A 14,815-nucleotide genomic window follows, 5' to 3' on the forward strand; every position below is an offset into this window, starting at 1 on the left:
CTCNATCCCAAGCGCTCAACGAGCAGGGAACGAGAAGAGATCGAGCAGTGCAAGTGGGACGCAGCCCATTCAGATCTCACAGTCATCGCTCGAGAACGCTGCGTGGATTGGCCAGCAGCCTCGTGCAAAGTCACAAGCAGCTCCTGTCTCCGTGCGCCAGCTCGTCGAGAGCTCGGATAAGCAAGCACAGATAAGCAAGCGCAGACGATGGCGACGTTCGTGCCCCTGGGCAAGGCCAAGTCCTTCGACAGCCGCGGCTTCGCGTCGTCCAAGAAGTTCGTGCCCCTGGCGGCGTCCGGCCGCGCCAACACGTTCACGGGCGACGAGGACTCGATGACGTTCCTGCGGCGGCGGCTCACGCGCTTCAACGCGTCCTTCGAGGGCGAGGACGCGGCGGCGCGGCCGCGCGCGCGCGCGCGGTCCGCGGAGCGGAGCCGCGAGGTCGTCGCGGTCGTCGACGCGTTCTCGACGGGCGCGTGCGTCGCCGCCGAGGCCGCCGCGCGCGGCTACGGCATATTGCACGTGTTGTCGCTCGAGCCGTCCGACGAGCTCGCGGCGATGGTGCCCGCGCACCTCCGCGGCGCGCTGCCCTGGGCGGGCGAGTTTTCGGTGGACACGGCGGCGCCGCTCGAGGCGGGCGCGGCGCGGCTCGCGTCGCAGCTCCGGGCCTTCTGCGCCGGCCGCGAGCTCGCGCTCGTCGGCGTCGTCGCGGGCGCGGAGACGGGCGTCAAGCTCGCGGACTGCCTCGGCGACGCCGTCGTCGCGGGCGCCTGGGCGCCGGGCGTCCGGAGCAACGGCGCCGCGGGCGTCGAGGCGCGGCGCAACAAGTGGGACATGGGCGAGAAGGTCCGCGGCGCGGGCGTGCGCGCCGTGCGCCAGCTCCGGTCCACGGGCTGGGACGCGGACCTCGAGCGGTGGCTCCGCGACGACTGGCGCGTCGATCCCGCGGACGCCGCGGCGCCCGTCGACTTGATCGTCAAGCCGACGGAGTCCGCGGGCTCCGACGGCGTCACGGGCTGCAAGACCGTGGGCGAGGTGCGCGCGGCCGTGGGCGCGCTCGTCGGCGCGATCAACGGCCTCGGCCAGAAGAACGAGGAGGTGCTCATCCAGGAGTTCCTCCGGGGCGACGAGTACATCGTCGACGCCGTGAGCCGCGACGGCGTCCACAAGGTCGTGGGCATGTGGCTCTACGACCGCAAGCCGACGAACGGCGCGGGCTTCGTCTGCCACGGCCAGCGCTTCATGGCCGCGGACGAGCCCGTCGTCGGCCTCCTCGTGGCCTACGCGGAGACCGTGCTCGACGCGCTCGAGTTCCGCCACGGGCCGTCCCACATGGAGGTCAAGCTCGTGCCCGGCTCCGAAACGCCCTGCCTCGTCGAGGTCGGCGCGCGCTGCCACGGCGCCGAGGGCTTCTGGATCTCCGTCGCCGACGAGTGCGCGGGCACGAACCAGGCGCGCGCCGCGCTCGACGCCTACGTCGACGCCGGCGCCTTCGCCGCGCTCGCGCCGCTCCCGCCGGCGCCCCTGCTCGCGTCGGGCACGATCAAGTTCCTGCTGGTCCACGAGGACGGCACGCTCGACAAGATCGACGACGCCGTCGTGCGGCGCATCAAGGCGCTCGCGTCCTACCGCGGCTACGAGATCTTCGTCGAGGCCGGCAAGAAGGTCGAGGCGACGCGGAACTGCTTCTCCTGGGGCGGCGTCGTCAAGCTGAACCACGCCGACCCCCAGCAGGTCCTCGACGACTACGCGTTCCTCGACGCGATCTGCCTGCCCGGCGGCGGCCTCTGGACCATCTCCGCCTGAGCGCGTCACCCCCTCCTTTCTAAACTAAGTGTTCTCCCTGAGGAGGTCGAGCGCGTCCGCCGTGTAGACGCCGCCCCAGGAGCTCCGCGCCTCGATCGCCGCGGCGTCCGGGGTCCGCAGGAACGGCGCGACGCCCTGGCGGACGAGGTCGAAGAGGCGCGCGAGATCCTCCGCGGAGACCTGGCCGCCGTGGTCCTCGTCGATCGTCCTCGCGAGGTAGGCGCACGCGTCGTCGACGGCCTTGTTCCTGTCGAGCGCGCGAGCTTCGACGGGCGGCGGCGCGAGCGGCGGCTCCGGCGCGAGCGGCGGCGCCGGCGCGAGCGGCGGCGGCGACGCCGTAGTCCGCGGCGGCGCGGCCGGCGTCGCGCCCGAGCCCTTGACGGCGGTCGCCACGAGCTCCAGCGCGTCCGTCAGGTGCACGCCGCCCCAGCTATTCCTGTAGTCGATGCTCTCGCGGCTCGGCATCTGCAGGCCGGCCGTCAAGGCGCGGTGCGACGCCCAGAGGTCGCGAAAGACCGCCTCGAGGTCGTCGGGCTCGAGCTGGCCGCCGGAGCCGTCGTACGCGATCGTTGTTAAAGCTTCGAGCGAGACGGCCATTGCGTCTCGGCAGCGCGGCTCTCAGGTCGCAAAGCGGGCCTCTTTGGAGCTACGCCCTCCCACCCTGCGCAAAGCGGTGCATCTTGACCTGCTCCTTGGATCGAAGGGGTCGATGTTGCGGATGCTTCGGACGAGTTCCCTAATCGCAGGCAGCCCCTGTCGGCCGACACAAGCCAAAGCACCTCGGCATGGAGGCGCGCCAGTACTACACGATGGAGGAGGAGGGCGAGCCCCTCGTCGCCGCCACCCGCGCGCCCTACGGCAAGTACGCCGTCGCGACGGCCCTCGTCATGCTCGGCGCGACGTCGGCCCTCGCGTCGTCGAGCCGGTCGGCGGCGCTCTTCAGCACGGGCGGCGCGAGCGCCGCGGCGTCGAAGGTGCGCGTCGCCGCCTACGCCGACTGCCTGTGACCCGACTGCCGCCGGCACGCCATGTCCCTCAACGACGTCATGTTGAAGAACGCGGACGTGCTGGAGGCGATCGACCTGACCGTCGACTTCTTCGGGAACGAAGCGTCCGTCGCGGAGCACGGCGGGGTGCTGCTGGAGGTCAACGAGGCCCTGCTCTCCCTGCAGGCGACGCTGCCCCAGGGCGAGTGGTGGCCGACGACGTCGTGCATGTTCGGCATGCAGGCCTGCCTGACGAACGCGGGCGCCGAGGGCATGTCGTGCGGCCAGGCGGAGGCGGCCGCCGACGACGACCTCCTGCTCGCGGGGCCCGAGAAGGACGCCGCCGACGCCCTCGCGGCCTGCGAGTGCAGCCTCGACGGCGTCGCGGACACGTGCGCCGCGCTCCACGCGTCGACCGCGTGGTCCGCCGTCAAGGCGGCCGCGGACGTCAAGGGCCTCGCCAAGGCGTCGTCGGCCCGCGCCGTCGCCGCCGACGGCGGCGCGACCATGTGGGTCACGATCGACGGCGAGCGCTACGTCTACGAGGAGGGCGGCGCCTACGGCGGCGCGAACACGGAGCTCGGCTTCGGCGCGTGGGCGGCCCGCGTCTTCGGCGTCACCTGCCAGGCCATCGTCGCCAAGGGCCAGGCCGCGCCGGAGTCCTGCGGCGCCTACCTCGCCTAGGCGCGCCCCGCGGGGCCGGCGCCGACCCAAGACCGCCGGCCGACGCGGATCGAGACCGGCGCGCGCCGCGCCCCGGCCGTCCGAAGGAGCGTCCATGACGGCCGCCGGCGCTCCCCTCGCGGGAGCGCCGCGCGGACCCGAACAACGCCCTTCGACGCCGGGGTCGCGGCGCCGCCGCCTCGCGCCGCGCGGCCGGGCCCGGAGCCGCCCGCGAAGCCCGCCCACCCCCGCTTCCCCTCTTTCCCGGTATATGTTGTGCTCTATTTTGCGGCGAGAGACGTGCGAGCTAAGTCACGAGCTTTCGCGGTCCGCCAGGGTGGTTGCTTGAAGGCAACTGTGGCTGAGTAGGCTCTGAGTAGGCGTCTGAGTGGATACAAAACAGCACCTTTGGTCGTAGTGGACAAAATGGAGTGAAGGTGCGCGCAGCGTGCGCCTGGCTCGGGGCAATCAGGCGCCGCTTGAATTTTCTTCGCGGACCACGATCTCGCTGAGTTATGCGCTGTTAAGTGTGTGTACAGGCGCTTCGGCGACGCCGAAGCGCCTCGCCGGCCGACGCTTCCAGCGCTTCGGCGCGCGACGCGGCCGCCGTGTCGACGCGCGCAGCGCTGTCAACCGCTGGCGCGGCCACGCCCTACCTCTGGGCCCCTCTGGGAGTGATTTCCGCGGCCGCTGCGCGACGGATCTCGTCGGGGAAGACTTGTTCGACGGAGACGCTCTCGCATCGAATCGGCGCGAGTTTCGCTCGACTGTGTGGTGCTGCGACGACGAGCCCGAGACGTTTGGAGAGGCCTACGACCTACTCTCGACCCACGGCCGACGCTACGACACGGTCTACGTCCTGTTTGGACTGCATCTCGTCGCTCCGCAACCGACCGTGCTGGGCCCCGCCCCTGAAATGGGCCCTTTCCGGCATCACTGCGTCGCCGCGCGACGCGCGAAAGGGCGTCCAGCGCGCCCGCGCACCGTCCCCGACCCAGACGCGTCCAGGATGGCCAGGGGACGCCCGGGGGAGGTCCGTAATGACAGCTAGCATGAGCAAAACTTTGGCGTCCATTTGCTCGAAATCGCCCCCGGCTGCTAAGGTGCTGTTTTGTATCCGCTCAGCCCAATTGGCTCAGCCACAACTTGATGCAGAGCGCATGGCCATGGCTTTGCGCCTTTGCATCGCAGTTCTGCTCGGCTTGAGCATCACCACAGCGTTCGTCGTCGCGCCGCCGCGCGCCTTGCCGCGCCTTCGTCGCGCGACGGCGGACGACGACGCCGTCGTGCCGGAGGTCATCGTCCCCACGCCAGATAATGATCGGCGCATGTGGGAGCGCCGCACGCGGCTCAAGGGCTACTACCGCGAGGAGCTGGGCGCCGTGCCGGCCGCGGGCGCGGGAGGCGACGTGGCGCCCATCATCGACGTGGAAGTGTCGCCCGCCGGCGGCGCGGCGGCCGTCGACGCCGCGGCCGTCGCCGCGGCGGCGGCGCCCGCCGGCGGCGCGGCGGCCGTCGACGCCGCGGCCGTCGCCGCGGCGGCGGCGCCCGCGAAGAAGCAGTCGCTCGTCGCGCGCATCGGCGAGAGCGGCGCGCTGAGCTACGTGGGCATCAACGTCGTCTGGTACTCCGTGGGCGTCAACGTCTTCCTCTACGGCATGCCGCTGGCCACGGGCGGCGGCCTGAGCCTCGCGGCGAAGCGCTTCGGGGCCGCCTGGGGCCTCTGCTTCGTCGCGTCGCAGTGGTCCGCGGCGCTCCGCATGGGGCTCGCCGCGGCGCTGGCGCCGACGACCGCCAAGATCCTCGCGGCGCTGCGGCGGCGGCTGCCGTCCGGCGCGCCGCGCTGGGTCGCGCCGGTCCTCGCGCTCGCGGGGCTCGTCGCCGCCTTCGCCGCCAACGCCGCCGCGGCGCTGCTCCGCGAGGTCGTCCGCGTAAGCGCGGTGGCGTAGTTTTATCTGGGGATCAAGTGGGGGGGGGCGCGGATCCGGCCTCAGTCCGACTCGCCGTCGCTGTCGTCGTCGGCGCTGGACGCGGACGCGCGGCGCGCGGGCGTGGACGCGCCCGTCGTCGTCTGGAGGCGGCTGCGGAAGCGCGAGAGGTAGTCGTCGGTCGCCGGCTTGGGCCGCGGCGCCTTCTCGGGCGACGACCCGGACTCGTCGGACGCGTCGTCGGACTCGTCGTCGTCGTCGTCGGACTCGTCGTCGTCGTCGGGCTCCGACGTGTCGTCGTCGACGGACTCGTCGTCGGCGGACTCGCTCTTCGCGGGCGACGCGCGCCGCGGCGGCGACGGCGCCTCCGCGGGCTCCTCCGGCGCCGGCGTTGGGTCCTCCTCCTTGCGCCGCGATATGGCGAGCTCGAAGGGCGTGAGGGCCTTGGGCGGCGTCGGGTCGCCGAAGGGGTCCTCGCCGAAGGGCGACGGCGAGAAGGCCGCGTCGTCGGCGGCCGGCGGCGGCGCCTTGCCCGGCGTGAGCCGGACCTCGGGCGGCGCGCCGAAGGGGTCCGCGAAGGGTTCGGAGAAGGACGACGCGCCGGGCGTCGGCGCGTCGTCGGCGGCCTCGAGGGACGCGCCGCCGATGGACGCGCGGTCCTCCTCGAGCGAGTCGCCGCCGATGGACGCCTCGTCGAAGTCGTCGGGCGGCGCGACGGACTCGAAGCGCGGCGGCTCGTCCTCGCGGAGCTCCGGCGACGGCTCCGGCGACGGCTCCGGCGACTCGTCCTCCTCCTCGGACGACTCGTCGTCGTCGTCGTCGTCGTCGTCGTCGTACATGGCGCCCGTCGGCGCCGTGTCCAGCGGCGTGAACGACGCGTCCGGCGCGGGCCGCTCGGGCGAGAGCAGCGGGTACGCGACGTCCACCGGCTCCGGCGCGGGCGACGGGGGCTTCGGCGCGGGCGCCGCGGCGGGCGGAGACGACGCGGGCGGCGGCGACGACGCGAGCGGGGGGGAGAAAGCGGCCGGCGGCGACGCCGCGGGCGGCGGGGAGGAAGCGGCCGGCGGCGGCGACGCCGCGGGCGGCGGGGAGGAAGCGGCCGGCGGCGGCGACGCGGCGGGCGACGCCGCGGGCGACGCCGCGGGCGACGCCGCGGCGGACGGCGGCGACGCCCGGTCGAAGGCCGCGGCGACGCGGTGCCGCGGCGGCGACCCCCGGGGGCTCCGCGCGGGGCTCTCGGGCCGCGCCGGCGGCGCGACGGGCGTCGGCGCCGGCGCCGGCGCCGCCGCCGCGGGCACGGGCGGCGGCGCGGCGGCGGCGGCGCCGCGCGGCGGCGGCGGCCACGCGCTCCGCTCCTGCTCGAGGACCTTGGCGGACACGAGGCGCACGGCCGCGGAGACGTCGTCGACGCGGAGCGCGAGCGTCGAGAAGTCCTCGACGAGGCGGCCCACGCGCGTGCCCGTGGACCGGAGGCGGTCGCCGTCGTCGCGGTGCGCGCGGTCGCCGTCGTCGAGGCGCCGCTCGAGGTCCGCGAGCAGGCGCCGCGCGTCCGCGTCGACGGCGTCGCCGCCGCGGAACGCCGCGCCGTCCGGCGCGGCGCCGCGGGGCGAGAGCGCGTCGCCGCCCGCGGACTCGAGGGCCGCGACGCGCGCCAGGGCCCGGTCGACCTTCGGGGGCACGTCGTCGAGCGCGCGCGCGGCCGCGAGCGCGCGGCCCGCGTCGTCCGCGGCGCGCGCGGCCGCGTCGCCCGCGCCGTCGACGCCGCGCCGGAGCGCCGTGAGCTGCGTCTCCAGCGCGTCGCGCACGTCCGCGAGCACGCCGTCGACGTCGCGCGCGGCGTCGCGGCGCTGCGTCTCGCGGTCCTCGGCGGCGGAGTGGATCTCGGAGACGCGCTGTTCGAGCTTGGAGAGCCGCGCGGGCGCGACCTGGGCGGGAAACATAAAACGCATGTATTTTTCGACGTGCGTTTTTTCACTGTCCGAAAGGAACTCGCCGAGAGACAAACGATCCGTCCAAAAATCAGCCGAAACGACGTCGATGCGACCGAGAGAGAGCGCTTTTGCTGGACCGGTCCAGGTTCACTGAATGCTTCCGGCACGGGGCGCGACCTCCGCGAGGGCCCCGCGGAGCGCCGCGAGGCCCTCCTCGACCTTGGCGACCTTGGCGAGCGACGCTTTGTCGCCGCCGCCGAGCTCGCCCTTGGCGAGCGCGTCGAGCGCGTCGCCCGCGTCGCCGTCGCGCCACCGCTCGAGGCGGTCGACGCGGCTCCGGTCGCGCGCGGCGCGCTCGTCGAGGTCCCGCAGGCGCGCGCACTTGGCGTCGACGGCCTCGAGTTTCTGCTCGACCTTGTCGACCTTGGCGACCAAATCGCCGGCCTTCTTCACGGCCGGCGCGTCCTCGGCGTACGCGCGCGCGGTCGTCTTCCAGACGCCCATCTTCTCCGTCAGCGCACTCGTCGCCTTCTCGCAGCGGCTCAGGCCCCGCCGCAGCTCCGCGCGGTCGTCCCGGAGCTCGCCGACGCGGTGCTCGAGCGCGCCGTAGAGCTCGGACCGGAGGCCGTCGAAGCGCTCGCGGCCCGCGGCCGTCTCGCCGGACAGGGCCGCGCGCACGGCGTGGGTCTGCTGCACGACGGCGGACAGGCGCTCGTCGAAGGCCTCGCGCGCGGCCTCGACGTCGGCGTCGAGGCGCTTCGACGTCTGCTCCGCGGTCCGCTCGAGCTCGGCCGTCTTGTCGTCGAGGCGGCGGACGCTCTCGCGCGCGGCGTCGACGTTGGCGACGAGCGTCGCCACCGCCCGGTCCACGGCCGCGGCCGTCCCGTCGTCCTCGGGACCCCCCGGGGCGCCCGCCTTGCGCAGCGCGGCGACGCGGGCCTCGAGCGCGTCCTCGAGGTCGCGCGCGGTTCGCCGCGAGCTCTCCGCGGCCTCGGCCCGGAGCTCGTCGCGGAGGGACGCGCCGAGCTTCGCCTCGAGGCGCGCCTCGGCCTTGGCGACGGCCGTCGCCACGGCGGCCTCGACGGCGAACTCGAGGGGCGCGGCCGCCGCGGCGGCCGCGGCGCGGTCGTCGCCCGCCAAATCGTCGCCCGCCGCGAGCCTCAGCGCCGCGACCTGGCGCCGGAGCGCCTCGAGCTCGCCCTCGACCCGCGCCTGCACGGGCGAGATCGCCGCCGACGCCGCCGCCGCCGCGCGCTGCTTCGCCGCGTCGAGCACGCCCGCGAGCTCCGCGCGCGACCTGCGCGGCGCAAGGGTGAAAGGCTCCTATCTGAGCCGGTTTTCCCCCTCGTTTCGGCTGATCTTTGGACGAGCGCTCATCTCTCGGAGCGCTCTCAAAGCGCGCATGCGTGCTCCGGAACGCGCGCGCGCGGAACGCCCGCGTTGAAGCGACGTCGAATCACCCGTCCGCGGCGCCGCGCGCGACGCCGCGCGCTTCACGGCCGCGGCGACGTCGCGGACGGCGACGTCGGCCTCGGCGCCGCGGCCCGCGGCGACCTCGAGGGCCGCGTCGACGCGGGAGCGCCACTGCTCGGCGTCGGCCTGCCAGGCCATCATCTTCGACGACGCGCCCTTGCGGCTCTGCGACTCGCGGCCGAGCGCTTCGACGGCGCTGTCGCGGCCGCGCGCGGACTGGACCGCGTGCGTCGTCGACGCGCGCAGCTGGGCGACCTCCTCCTCGAGCTGGCGCAGGCGGTCGCCGCCGCCGGCCGGGGCGCACGCGCCGCCGAGGCGCTCGACGACGCGCGACACGATGCTCTCGACCGTCGCGTCGTCGAGCGCGCCCGCCGCGCCGCGCCGCGGCGTCGCCGCGAGGGCGCCCTCGAGGCGCCGGCCCGACGGCGGCGCGGGCTCCTCGAAGGAGTCGCGCGCCCAGCTCGACGCGCCGCGGCTCGGGGCGCCGCCGAGGCGCCGCTCGGGCCGGGCGGACCGCTGCGGCGAGTAGCGGCTCGACAGCGCCGACAGGTTCGCGTTCGTCCGCTCGATGATCCCCGACAGCTGCGCCTCCCATTGCTGGTGGCTCAGGGAGCTGCTCATTATCCTTCTCGCGTCTGAAGCAACAGACGACGCTGCCCAACCAAACTTAAATTCCACACCGACAAACCTAAACTGCACGCCGGGGGCAACTTTGGGGAAACTTTGGCCTGGCCGGGCAGTGCTGGAGCTTGGCCTGTCTCGAGCTGTCGAGGGCTCGAGCTCGGCCTGTCCCCGAGCTGCCGAGACCGCTGCGCGCTCTTCGGACCGTCTACGACATGTGGCGCCTCGCGCCGCTGGTGGCGGCGGCCGGCGCCCTGAGCGTCGGCGACGTGGCGCCGGCCTTCTCCGGCACGTCCTTCGACGGGCGCACCATCGATCTGAGCTACGCCAAGCAGACGGAGAAGGGCTTGATTATCTGGTTCTACCCGCGCGCGGGCACGGGCGGCTGAACCAAGGAGGGCGAGAACTTCGAGCGGCTGCGCGAGCAGTTCAAAGAAGCCGGCTACGCGATCGCCGGCTGCTCGACGGACCCGCCCGAGTTCAACCGCAAATTCGCCGAGGAGCACGACTTCGGCTACCCGCTCATCTCGAATGGGGACGACGTCATCAAGGCCTTCGACAGTTGCAAGCAGGCCGCGTGCTCGTCGGCCAAACGGACGACCGTCGTGATCTCGCCCGACGGCCTCGTCGTGTGGCGCGAGGACCCGTTCGACGCCGCCGACGGCCCGGACGAGCTCCTCCAGCGGCTGACGGGCCAGGGCGGCGCGTCGCCGTCGAAGAAGCGGAAGAAGCACCTCCGGGCGCACGGCGCCCACGAGTCCGCGCACCACTCCGGCGAGCACCGGAATGCGCGCGCCTAGGAGCCGAACCGCGGCGCGACATGACGGCGCCGCGCGGGCACCGTGCCCGCGCGGCGCCCGAAGAGTCGCCGCGGCGCGGTTACTAAGGGCATGGTATTGTGAGCTTCTTTTCACGACATCAACATCTTCAAGTTGAAGGGATAGATCCTTGCCTAGTGGCAAAAATGCGCCCCCTCTCATCCCGCCGCTGGCGCCACCCGCACCATGGACAGCATGAAGAAGATGGCCAAGGCCAAGGCGATGGACATGGGCATGAAGGCCATCCAGGACCCGAAAGTGCAGAAGGCCGTCGTCGACCAGGTGAAAAAGGACCCCAAGCTCGCCATGGACATCGGCAAGAAGATGGTCTCCGAGGCCATGAAGACGAAGAAGTGATGGGGCCCGCGCCCCGTCGACGGCGCGGCGGCGCGGCGCTCATCGCGCTGCTCCTGGTCGCGCCGGCCCGCGGCGTCGCCGTGCCGCGGCGGGCGCTCGCGGCCGCGCCCGCGGCGGTCGGCGCGGCGGCGGCGGCGGCGGCGCTCGACGCGCTGGCGCCGCTCGGCGGCATCGGCTCCGGCTTCGACCTGTCCGCCGCGCCGGCCGCCGCGCTCGCCGGCGACACGCTCTTCCCCGCGTCGCTCGTCGGCGTCTGGGAGGTGAAACGCTTCGTCGCCGACGTCCAGGGCGACGCGGGCCAGGCGGAGAACGTCTGGCGCGCGCTGGGCGGCGGCGGCGACTTCCGGGGCCCGGAGACCTACGCGACGCGCTTCGTCGCGCCGCCCGAGAAGCGCGAGTACGAGTTCGAGGGCAAGACCTACGCGGGCGTCGTCCTCGACCGCGGCTTCGAGCTCGCGTCGCGCGGATCCAAGGACGTCGTCTGGGACGCGCGGACGCCCGGCAAGCTCGCGTCGTCAACGACGTCGCTGGCGGTCGTGGAACGGAGCTCCGAGCCGCCGGCCGCCGCGGGCTTCGGCTCGTCGAACGAGCTCCTGCGGCTGACTTCGGGCCCCTTCGTCCGCGCCGCGCGCCGCCAACGTCGCTACCGCCGCGCCTTCGCGGACGACGGCGAGCGCGTCGTCGACGGCATCGAGCTCGTCAAGACCTACCGCGTGCTCGACGGCGTCGCCGGCGTCGAGTTCCCGACGTCGACGACCAAGTCCATCCTGCGCTTCGCGCGGCCGAAGGCGTAAGTTGACCTTCATTCTGTTGGGTTTTCAAAGCGGGCAGCTTCATGATGATGGCGCGGTGTTAAAGCCGGGCAGCTTTCATGATGGCGCGCTGCGTCGCTCTGGGCGCGTGGTTCTGGGCCGCCGGCGTCGCCGCCGCCGACGGCGTGTGTCGCGTCGACGGGAGCGGCGACGCATGTGGGGAACGCGGGCGGTGCTTTCTGGGCGCCTGCGTCTGCGACGCCGGGTCCCGCGGCCGCTTCTGCGAGGTCAGAGACGACGCGGCGCCGGCATGCGGCGGCGACGCGGCGCAGCGCGCGGCGGACGTCGCCGCGTGCGCCGACCACATCGCGCGCCTCGGCCAGCGCTACGGACGCGGGACGGACGCGCGGCGCCGCGCGCACGCGAGGCGCGGGCCCGCGGGCGCGCCGAACGTGGGCCGGAGCAATTCGCCCGGGTCGCCGTGCCGGGCCGTCCTCGCGTCGGTGGACCGGTGCGCCTACCGGCCGGCCGTGGGCACCGTGACCGTGGACCCGGCGCGATGGGCGCTCGCGCAAAAGTTCGAGGCCGAGACGTGGCGCCAGCTCGGGAGCCGGGGCCAGGACCGCGACGAGACGCACCTGCGGAACTACGACGGCTACGCGAGCCTGCTCCCGCGGCGCTTCGAGCGGGCCCTGGACGCAGACGCGGTGGGTGCTCCGGGCGACGGGCGCCGAGGTCGGCCATCTCACGCTCAGCGACCCGCTCCTGGAGACGTACCGCGCAACGGTCCCGAGCTGCTCCTACGCGTCCAACGACTCGCTCGCGGCGTTCTTCCCGACCGTCGGGCGCGTCGCCTACGTCGCCGCGGGCGGCGAGGACCTGCGCGACGGCGGCGGCGCGGTCGCCGTGGACTTTGCGACGGGCGCGCGGGCGCCGGCGGCGTTCCGCGACGCCTACGATCTCGCGGTCATGATCAACGTGCTCGAGCACTGCCGCGACGCGCTCGCGACGCTCCAGAACCTCGTCAACGCGGTCCGGCCCGGCGGCTACCTCGTCCTCGAGGACCGCTACGCGGACTCGCAGTGGCACGCGTACGACGCGGGCGCGTCGCTCCGCTTCCCGGACCGCGACGTCGCGGCGAAGCGCGGCGAGCCGTCCTGGGACGTGGGCCACCCGCTCCAGCCGAAGCGGGCGCTCTTCACGCTGCTCGCGCGCCACTTCGACGTCGTCCACTGGCGCAACAACCTCTTCCCCGAGGAGCAGAGCCCGGACGAGGTCTACTTCATCGGCCGGAAGCGCAAGTCGGACCACGCGGCGACGGACCTCGAGTGGTACGCGGACTGAGCGGCGCGATAACGGTGGTGGTGTGCTCTACTTGAGGTCAAGATGCGGCCGCAAGTAATCACGGGCTCGAGCTTATGCGTCAGCCTTAGCTCTGCGTCGCTCACCGCATCGCTGCATCCCTGCCGCATCGCTGCATCGCTGTCGCATCGCTGCCCAGCCGCATCGCTACATTCATCGCTGCATCGCTGCCGCATCGCCGCGCAGCTTCATCCCTGCCGCATCGCTTCACTGCTGCCGCGTCGCTGCCGCCTGCACACACGGCCATGATCAGCGCGACGCGAGCGCTATGCTGCCTCGCCGCTGCGAGCGCGTGGACGAGGAGCGCGTCGCCGTCGCACCGAGCTGCCCTGCGCGCCGTCACCGAGGGCCACGACGCCGAATCGGACGCGGTCGGGCCGGGGATCTACGGCGGCCGCGTCGAGGTCGACGCGCGCGGCGACGTCGTCATCGGCCAGCAGTTCGAGGAGCACAATCCGATCCCGGGGCCGGTCTACGCCGGCGGCGGCTACACCGACTTTTCCGACGCCGTGCGCTCCGGCGACGAGGAGCGCGTCCGCGCGCTGCTCGCCGCGACGCCGAGCCTCGTCGGCGAGGTGACGACGGGCGCCGCGTCGCCGCTGCACCTCACGGGCATGCTGCGTCGCGCGCATCCCGCCGCCGCGGTGCTCGTGTCCGCGGGCGCCGCGGTGGACGCGAGGGACGCCTGGGGCTACACGCCGCTGCAACGCGCGGCGACGAACAACTGCGCCGAGGCCGCGCGCGTCCTCCTCGCCGCCGGCGCCGACGCGCGCGCGCCGTCGGGCCTCGACGGCGTCGGCGACTCGGCGCTCGCGCTCGCGAAGCGGCTCCGGAGCTACGACGTCATCTTCCTCATGCGGGACCTCGGCATAGAGGACTAGGGCTATCGCGGCGTGTCGGATTGGCCGCCGCGGAGAAGGAGTCTTCGCGCGACATCCCGAGGCATTCGGTGTCGCGAAATGTTGCCGTGTTGAAAGCCTTGTTGATGAGTGGTTGACGGCCTCCAATCGCAGATCGCCGCCGCCGTCGATGGTCTGAGAGATCGCAGTTCTCAAACGCGAAAACACACACGAAGCAGCTCCCAACAGCGAAAAGAGAAGACGATGCGGCGCGGCTCGGACACGACGGTGACCTGGCAGCCGCCGCCGCCGTGGCAGAGCGTCATCGACCAGAACAGCGGGCGGCCCTTCTACCACAACCCGACGACGGGCGAGACGACGTGGACGCCGCCCGGCGAGCTCGGCGGCGTGACCATGGACGGCGTGAAGGACGGCGACCAGCCCAAGATCCCGCAGCCGGACCCGGTCCGCGAGCCGGAGAAGTACGAGGCGTGGAAGAACCTCATGGGGCACCTCGAGGCCGGAGGCGGCGGCGGCAAGGGCGACGGCCTCTGCGGCGACTTCCAGCGGGGCGTCTGCAGCCGCGGCGCCATGTGCAAGTTCTCCCACGGCGAGGGCAACCCGACGCGCTGGGGCCAGGCGCAGGCGTACGGCGGCGTCCCGGGCGACGGCATGTGCAACGACTTCCTCCGCGGCGTCTGCACGCGGGGCGACCGCTGCAAGTTCTCCCACGGCGACACGCCCAAGGGCCCGCCGACGGGCCAGTGGGCCCAGCCGCGCTACGGCGGGCCGCCGGCGGCCGGGGGCCACGCGCAGCGGCCGGCGGGCGCGCGCGACCGGAGCCGGAGCCGCTCCCGCGGCCGCCGCCGCGACCGGAGCCGGAGCCGCTCCCGCGGCCGCCGCCGCGACCGCAGCCGCAGCCGCTCCCGCGGCCGGTCGCGCCGCGACCGGAGCCGCGACCGGAGCCGCGACCGGTCGCGCCGCGACCGGAGCCGCGACCGCGACCGCGACCGTCGCGACCGCTCCCGCGACCGCTCCCGCCGGTAGCTGCGAGCGCTGGGGACCCCTCCGGCGAGTAAGACCCGTCGCAAGCGTATATCGAAACTGCAACATCAAGACCGTGCCGTCAAAGCATCTCGATTGTGCGATGGAGTCCGAGGTCGACGAGTCGCTGGAGGCGTCCTGGGCGCGCTTGCAATCATCGAAGACCGCCGTGAAGCTCGACGTCGCCTACGACCAGACGCGCAGCAGCAGCGGCACCGTCGAGAACGCCAAGGCG

General features: G+C 73.6%; 3 protein-coding genes across 3 annotated transcripts; 2 read left to right on the forward strand and 1 right to left on the reverse strand.

Annotated features, from left to right (window-relative positions):
- Positions 1 to 207: 207 nt before the first annotated feature.
- Positions 208 to 1,806, forward strand: AURANDRAFT_61416 (hypothetical protein; the record flags this gene model as incomplete). The annotated part of the gene is made up of 1 exon (XM_009034930.1): positions 208 to 1,806. The coding sequence occupies one exon, from the start codon at positions 208 to 210 to the stop codon at positions 1,804 to 1,806; it is 1,599 nt and encodes a 532-aa protein (XP_009033178.1).
- Positions 1,807 to 5,391: 3,585 nt separating this feature from the next.
- Positions 5,392 to 9,446, reverse strand: AURANDRAFT_70746 (hypothetical protein; the record flags this gene model as incomplete). The annotated part of the gene is made up of 3 exons (XM_009035027.1): positions 5,392 to 7,308; positions 7,492 to 8,611; positions 8,765 to 9,446. The coding sequence occupies 3 exons, from the start codon at positions 9,406 to 9,408 to the stop codon at positions 5,446 to 5,448; spliced, it is 3,627 nt and encodes a 1,208-aa protein (XP_009033275.1).
- A 177-nt stretch (positions 9,447 to 9,623) lies between these two features.
- On the forward strand, positions 9,624 to 10,205 carry Prx3 (selenoprotein; the record flags this gene model as incomplete). Its single annotated transcript, XM_009034931.1, has 1 exon — positions 9,624 to 10,205. A coding segment is annotated over one exon (582 nt), but the record flags the coding sequence as incomplete, so codon positions are not given.
- Between the last annotated feature and the right edge of the window lie 4,610 nt (positions 10,206 to 14,815).

The sequence above is a fragment of the Aureococcus anophagefferens genome (assembly GCF_000186865.1).
Source record: "Aureococcus anophagefferens unplaced genomic scaffold AURANscaffold_2, whole genome shotgun sequence".
In the NCBI taxonomy this organism is placed as follows: domain Eukaryota; class Pelagophyceae; order Pelagomonadales; family Pelagomonadaceae; genus Aureococcus; species Aureococcus anophagefferens.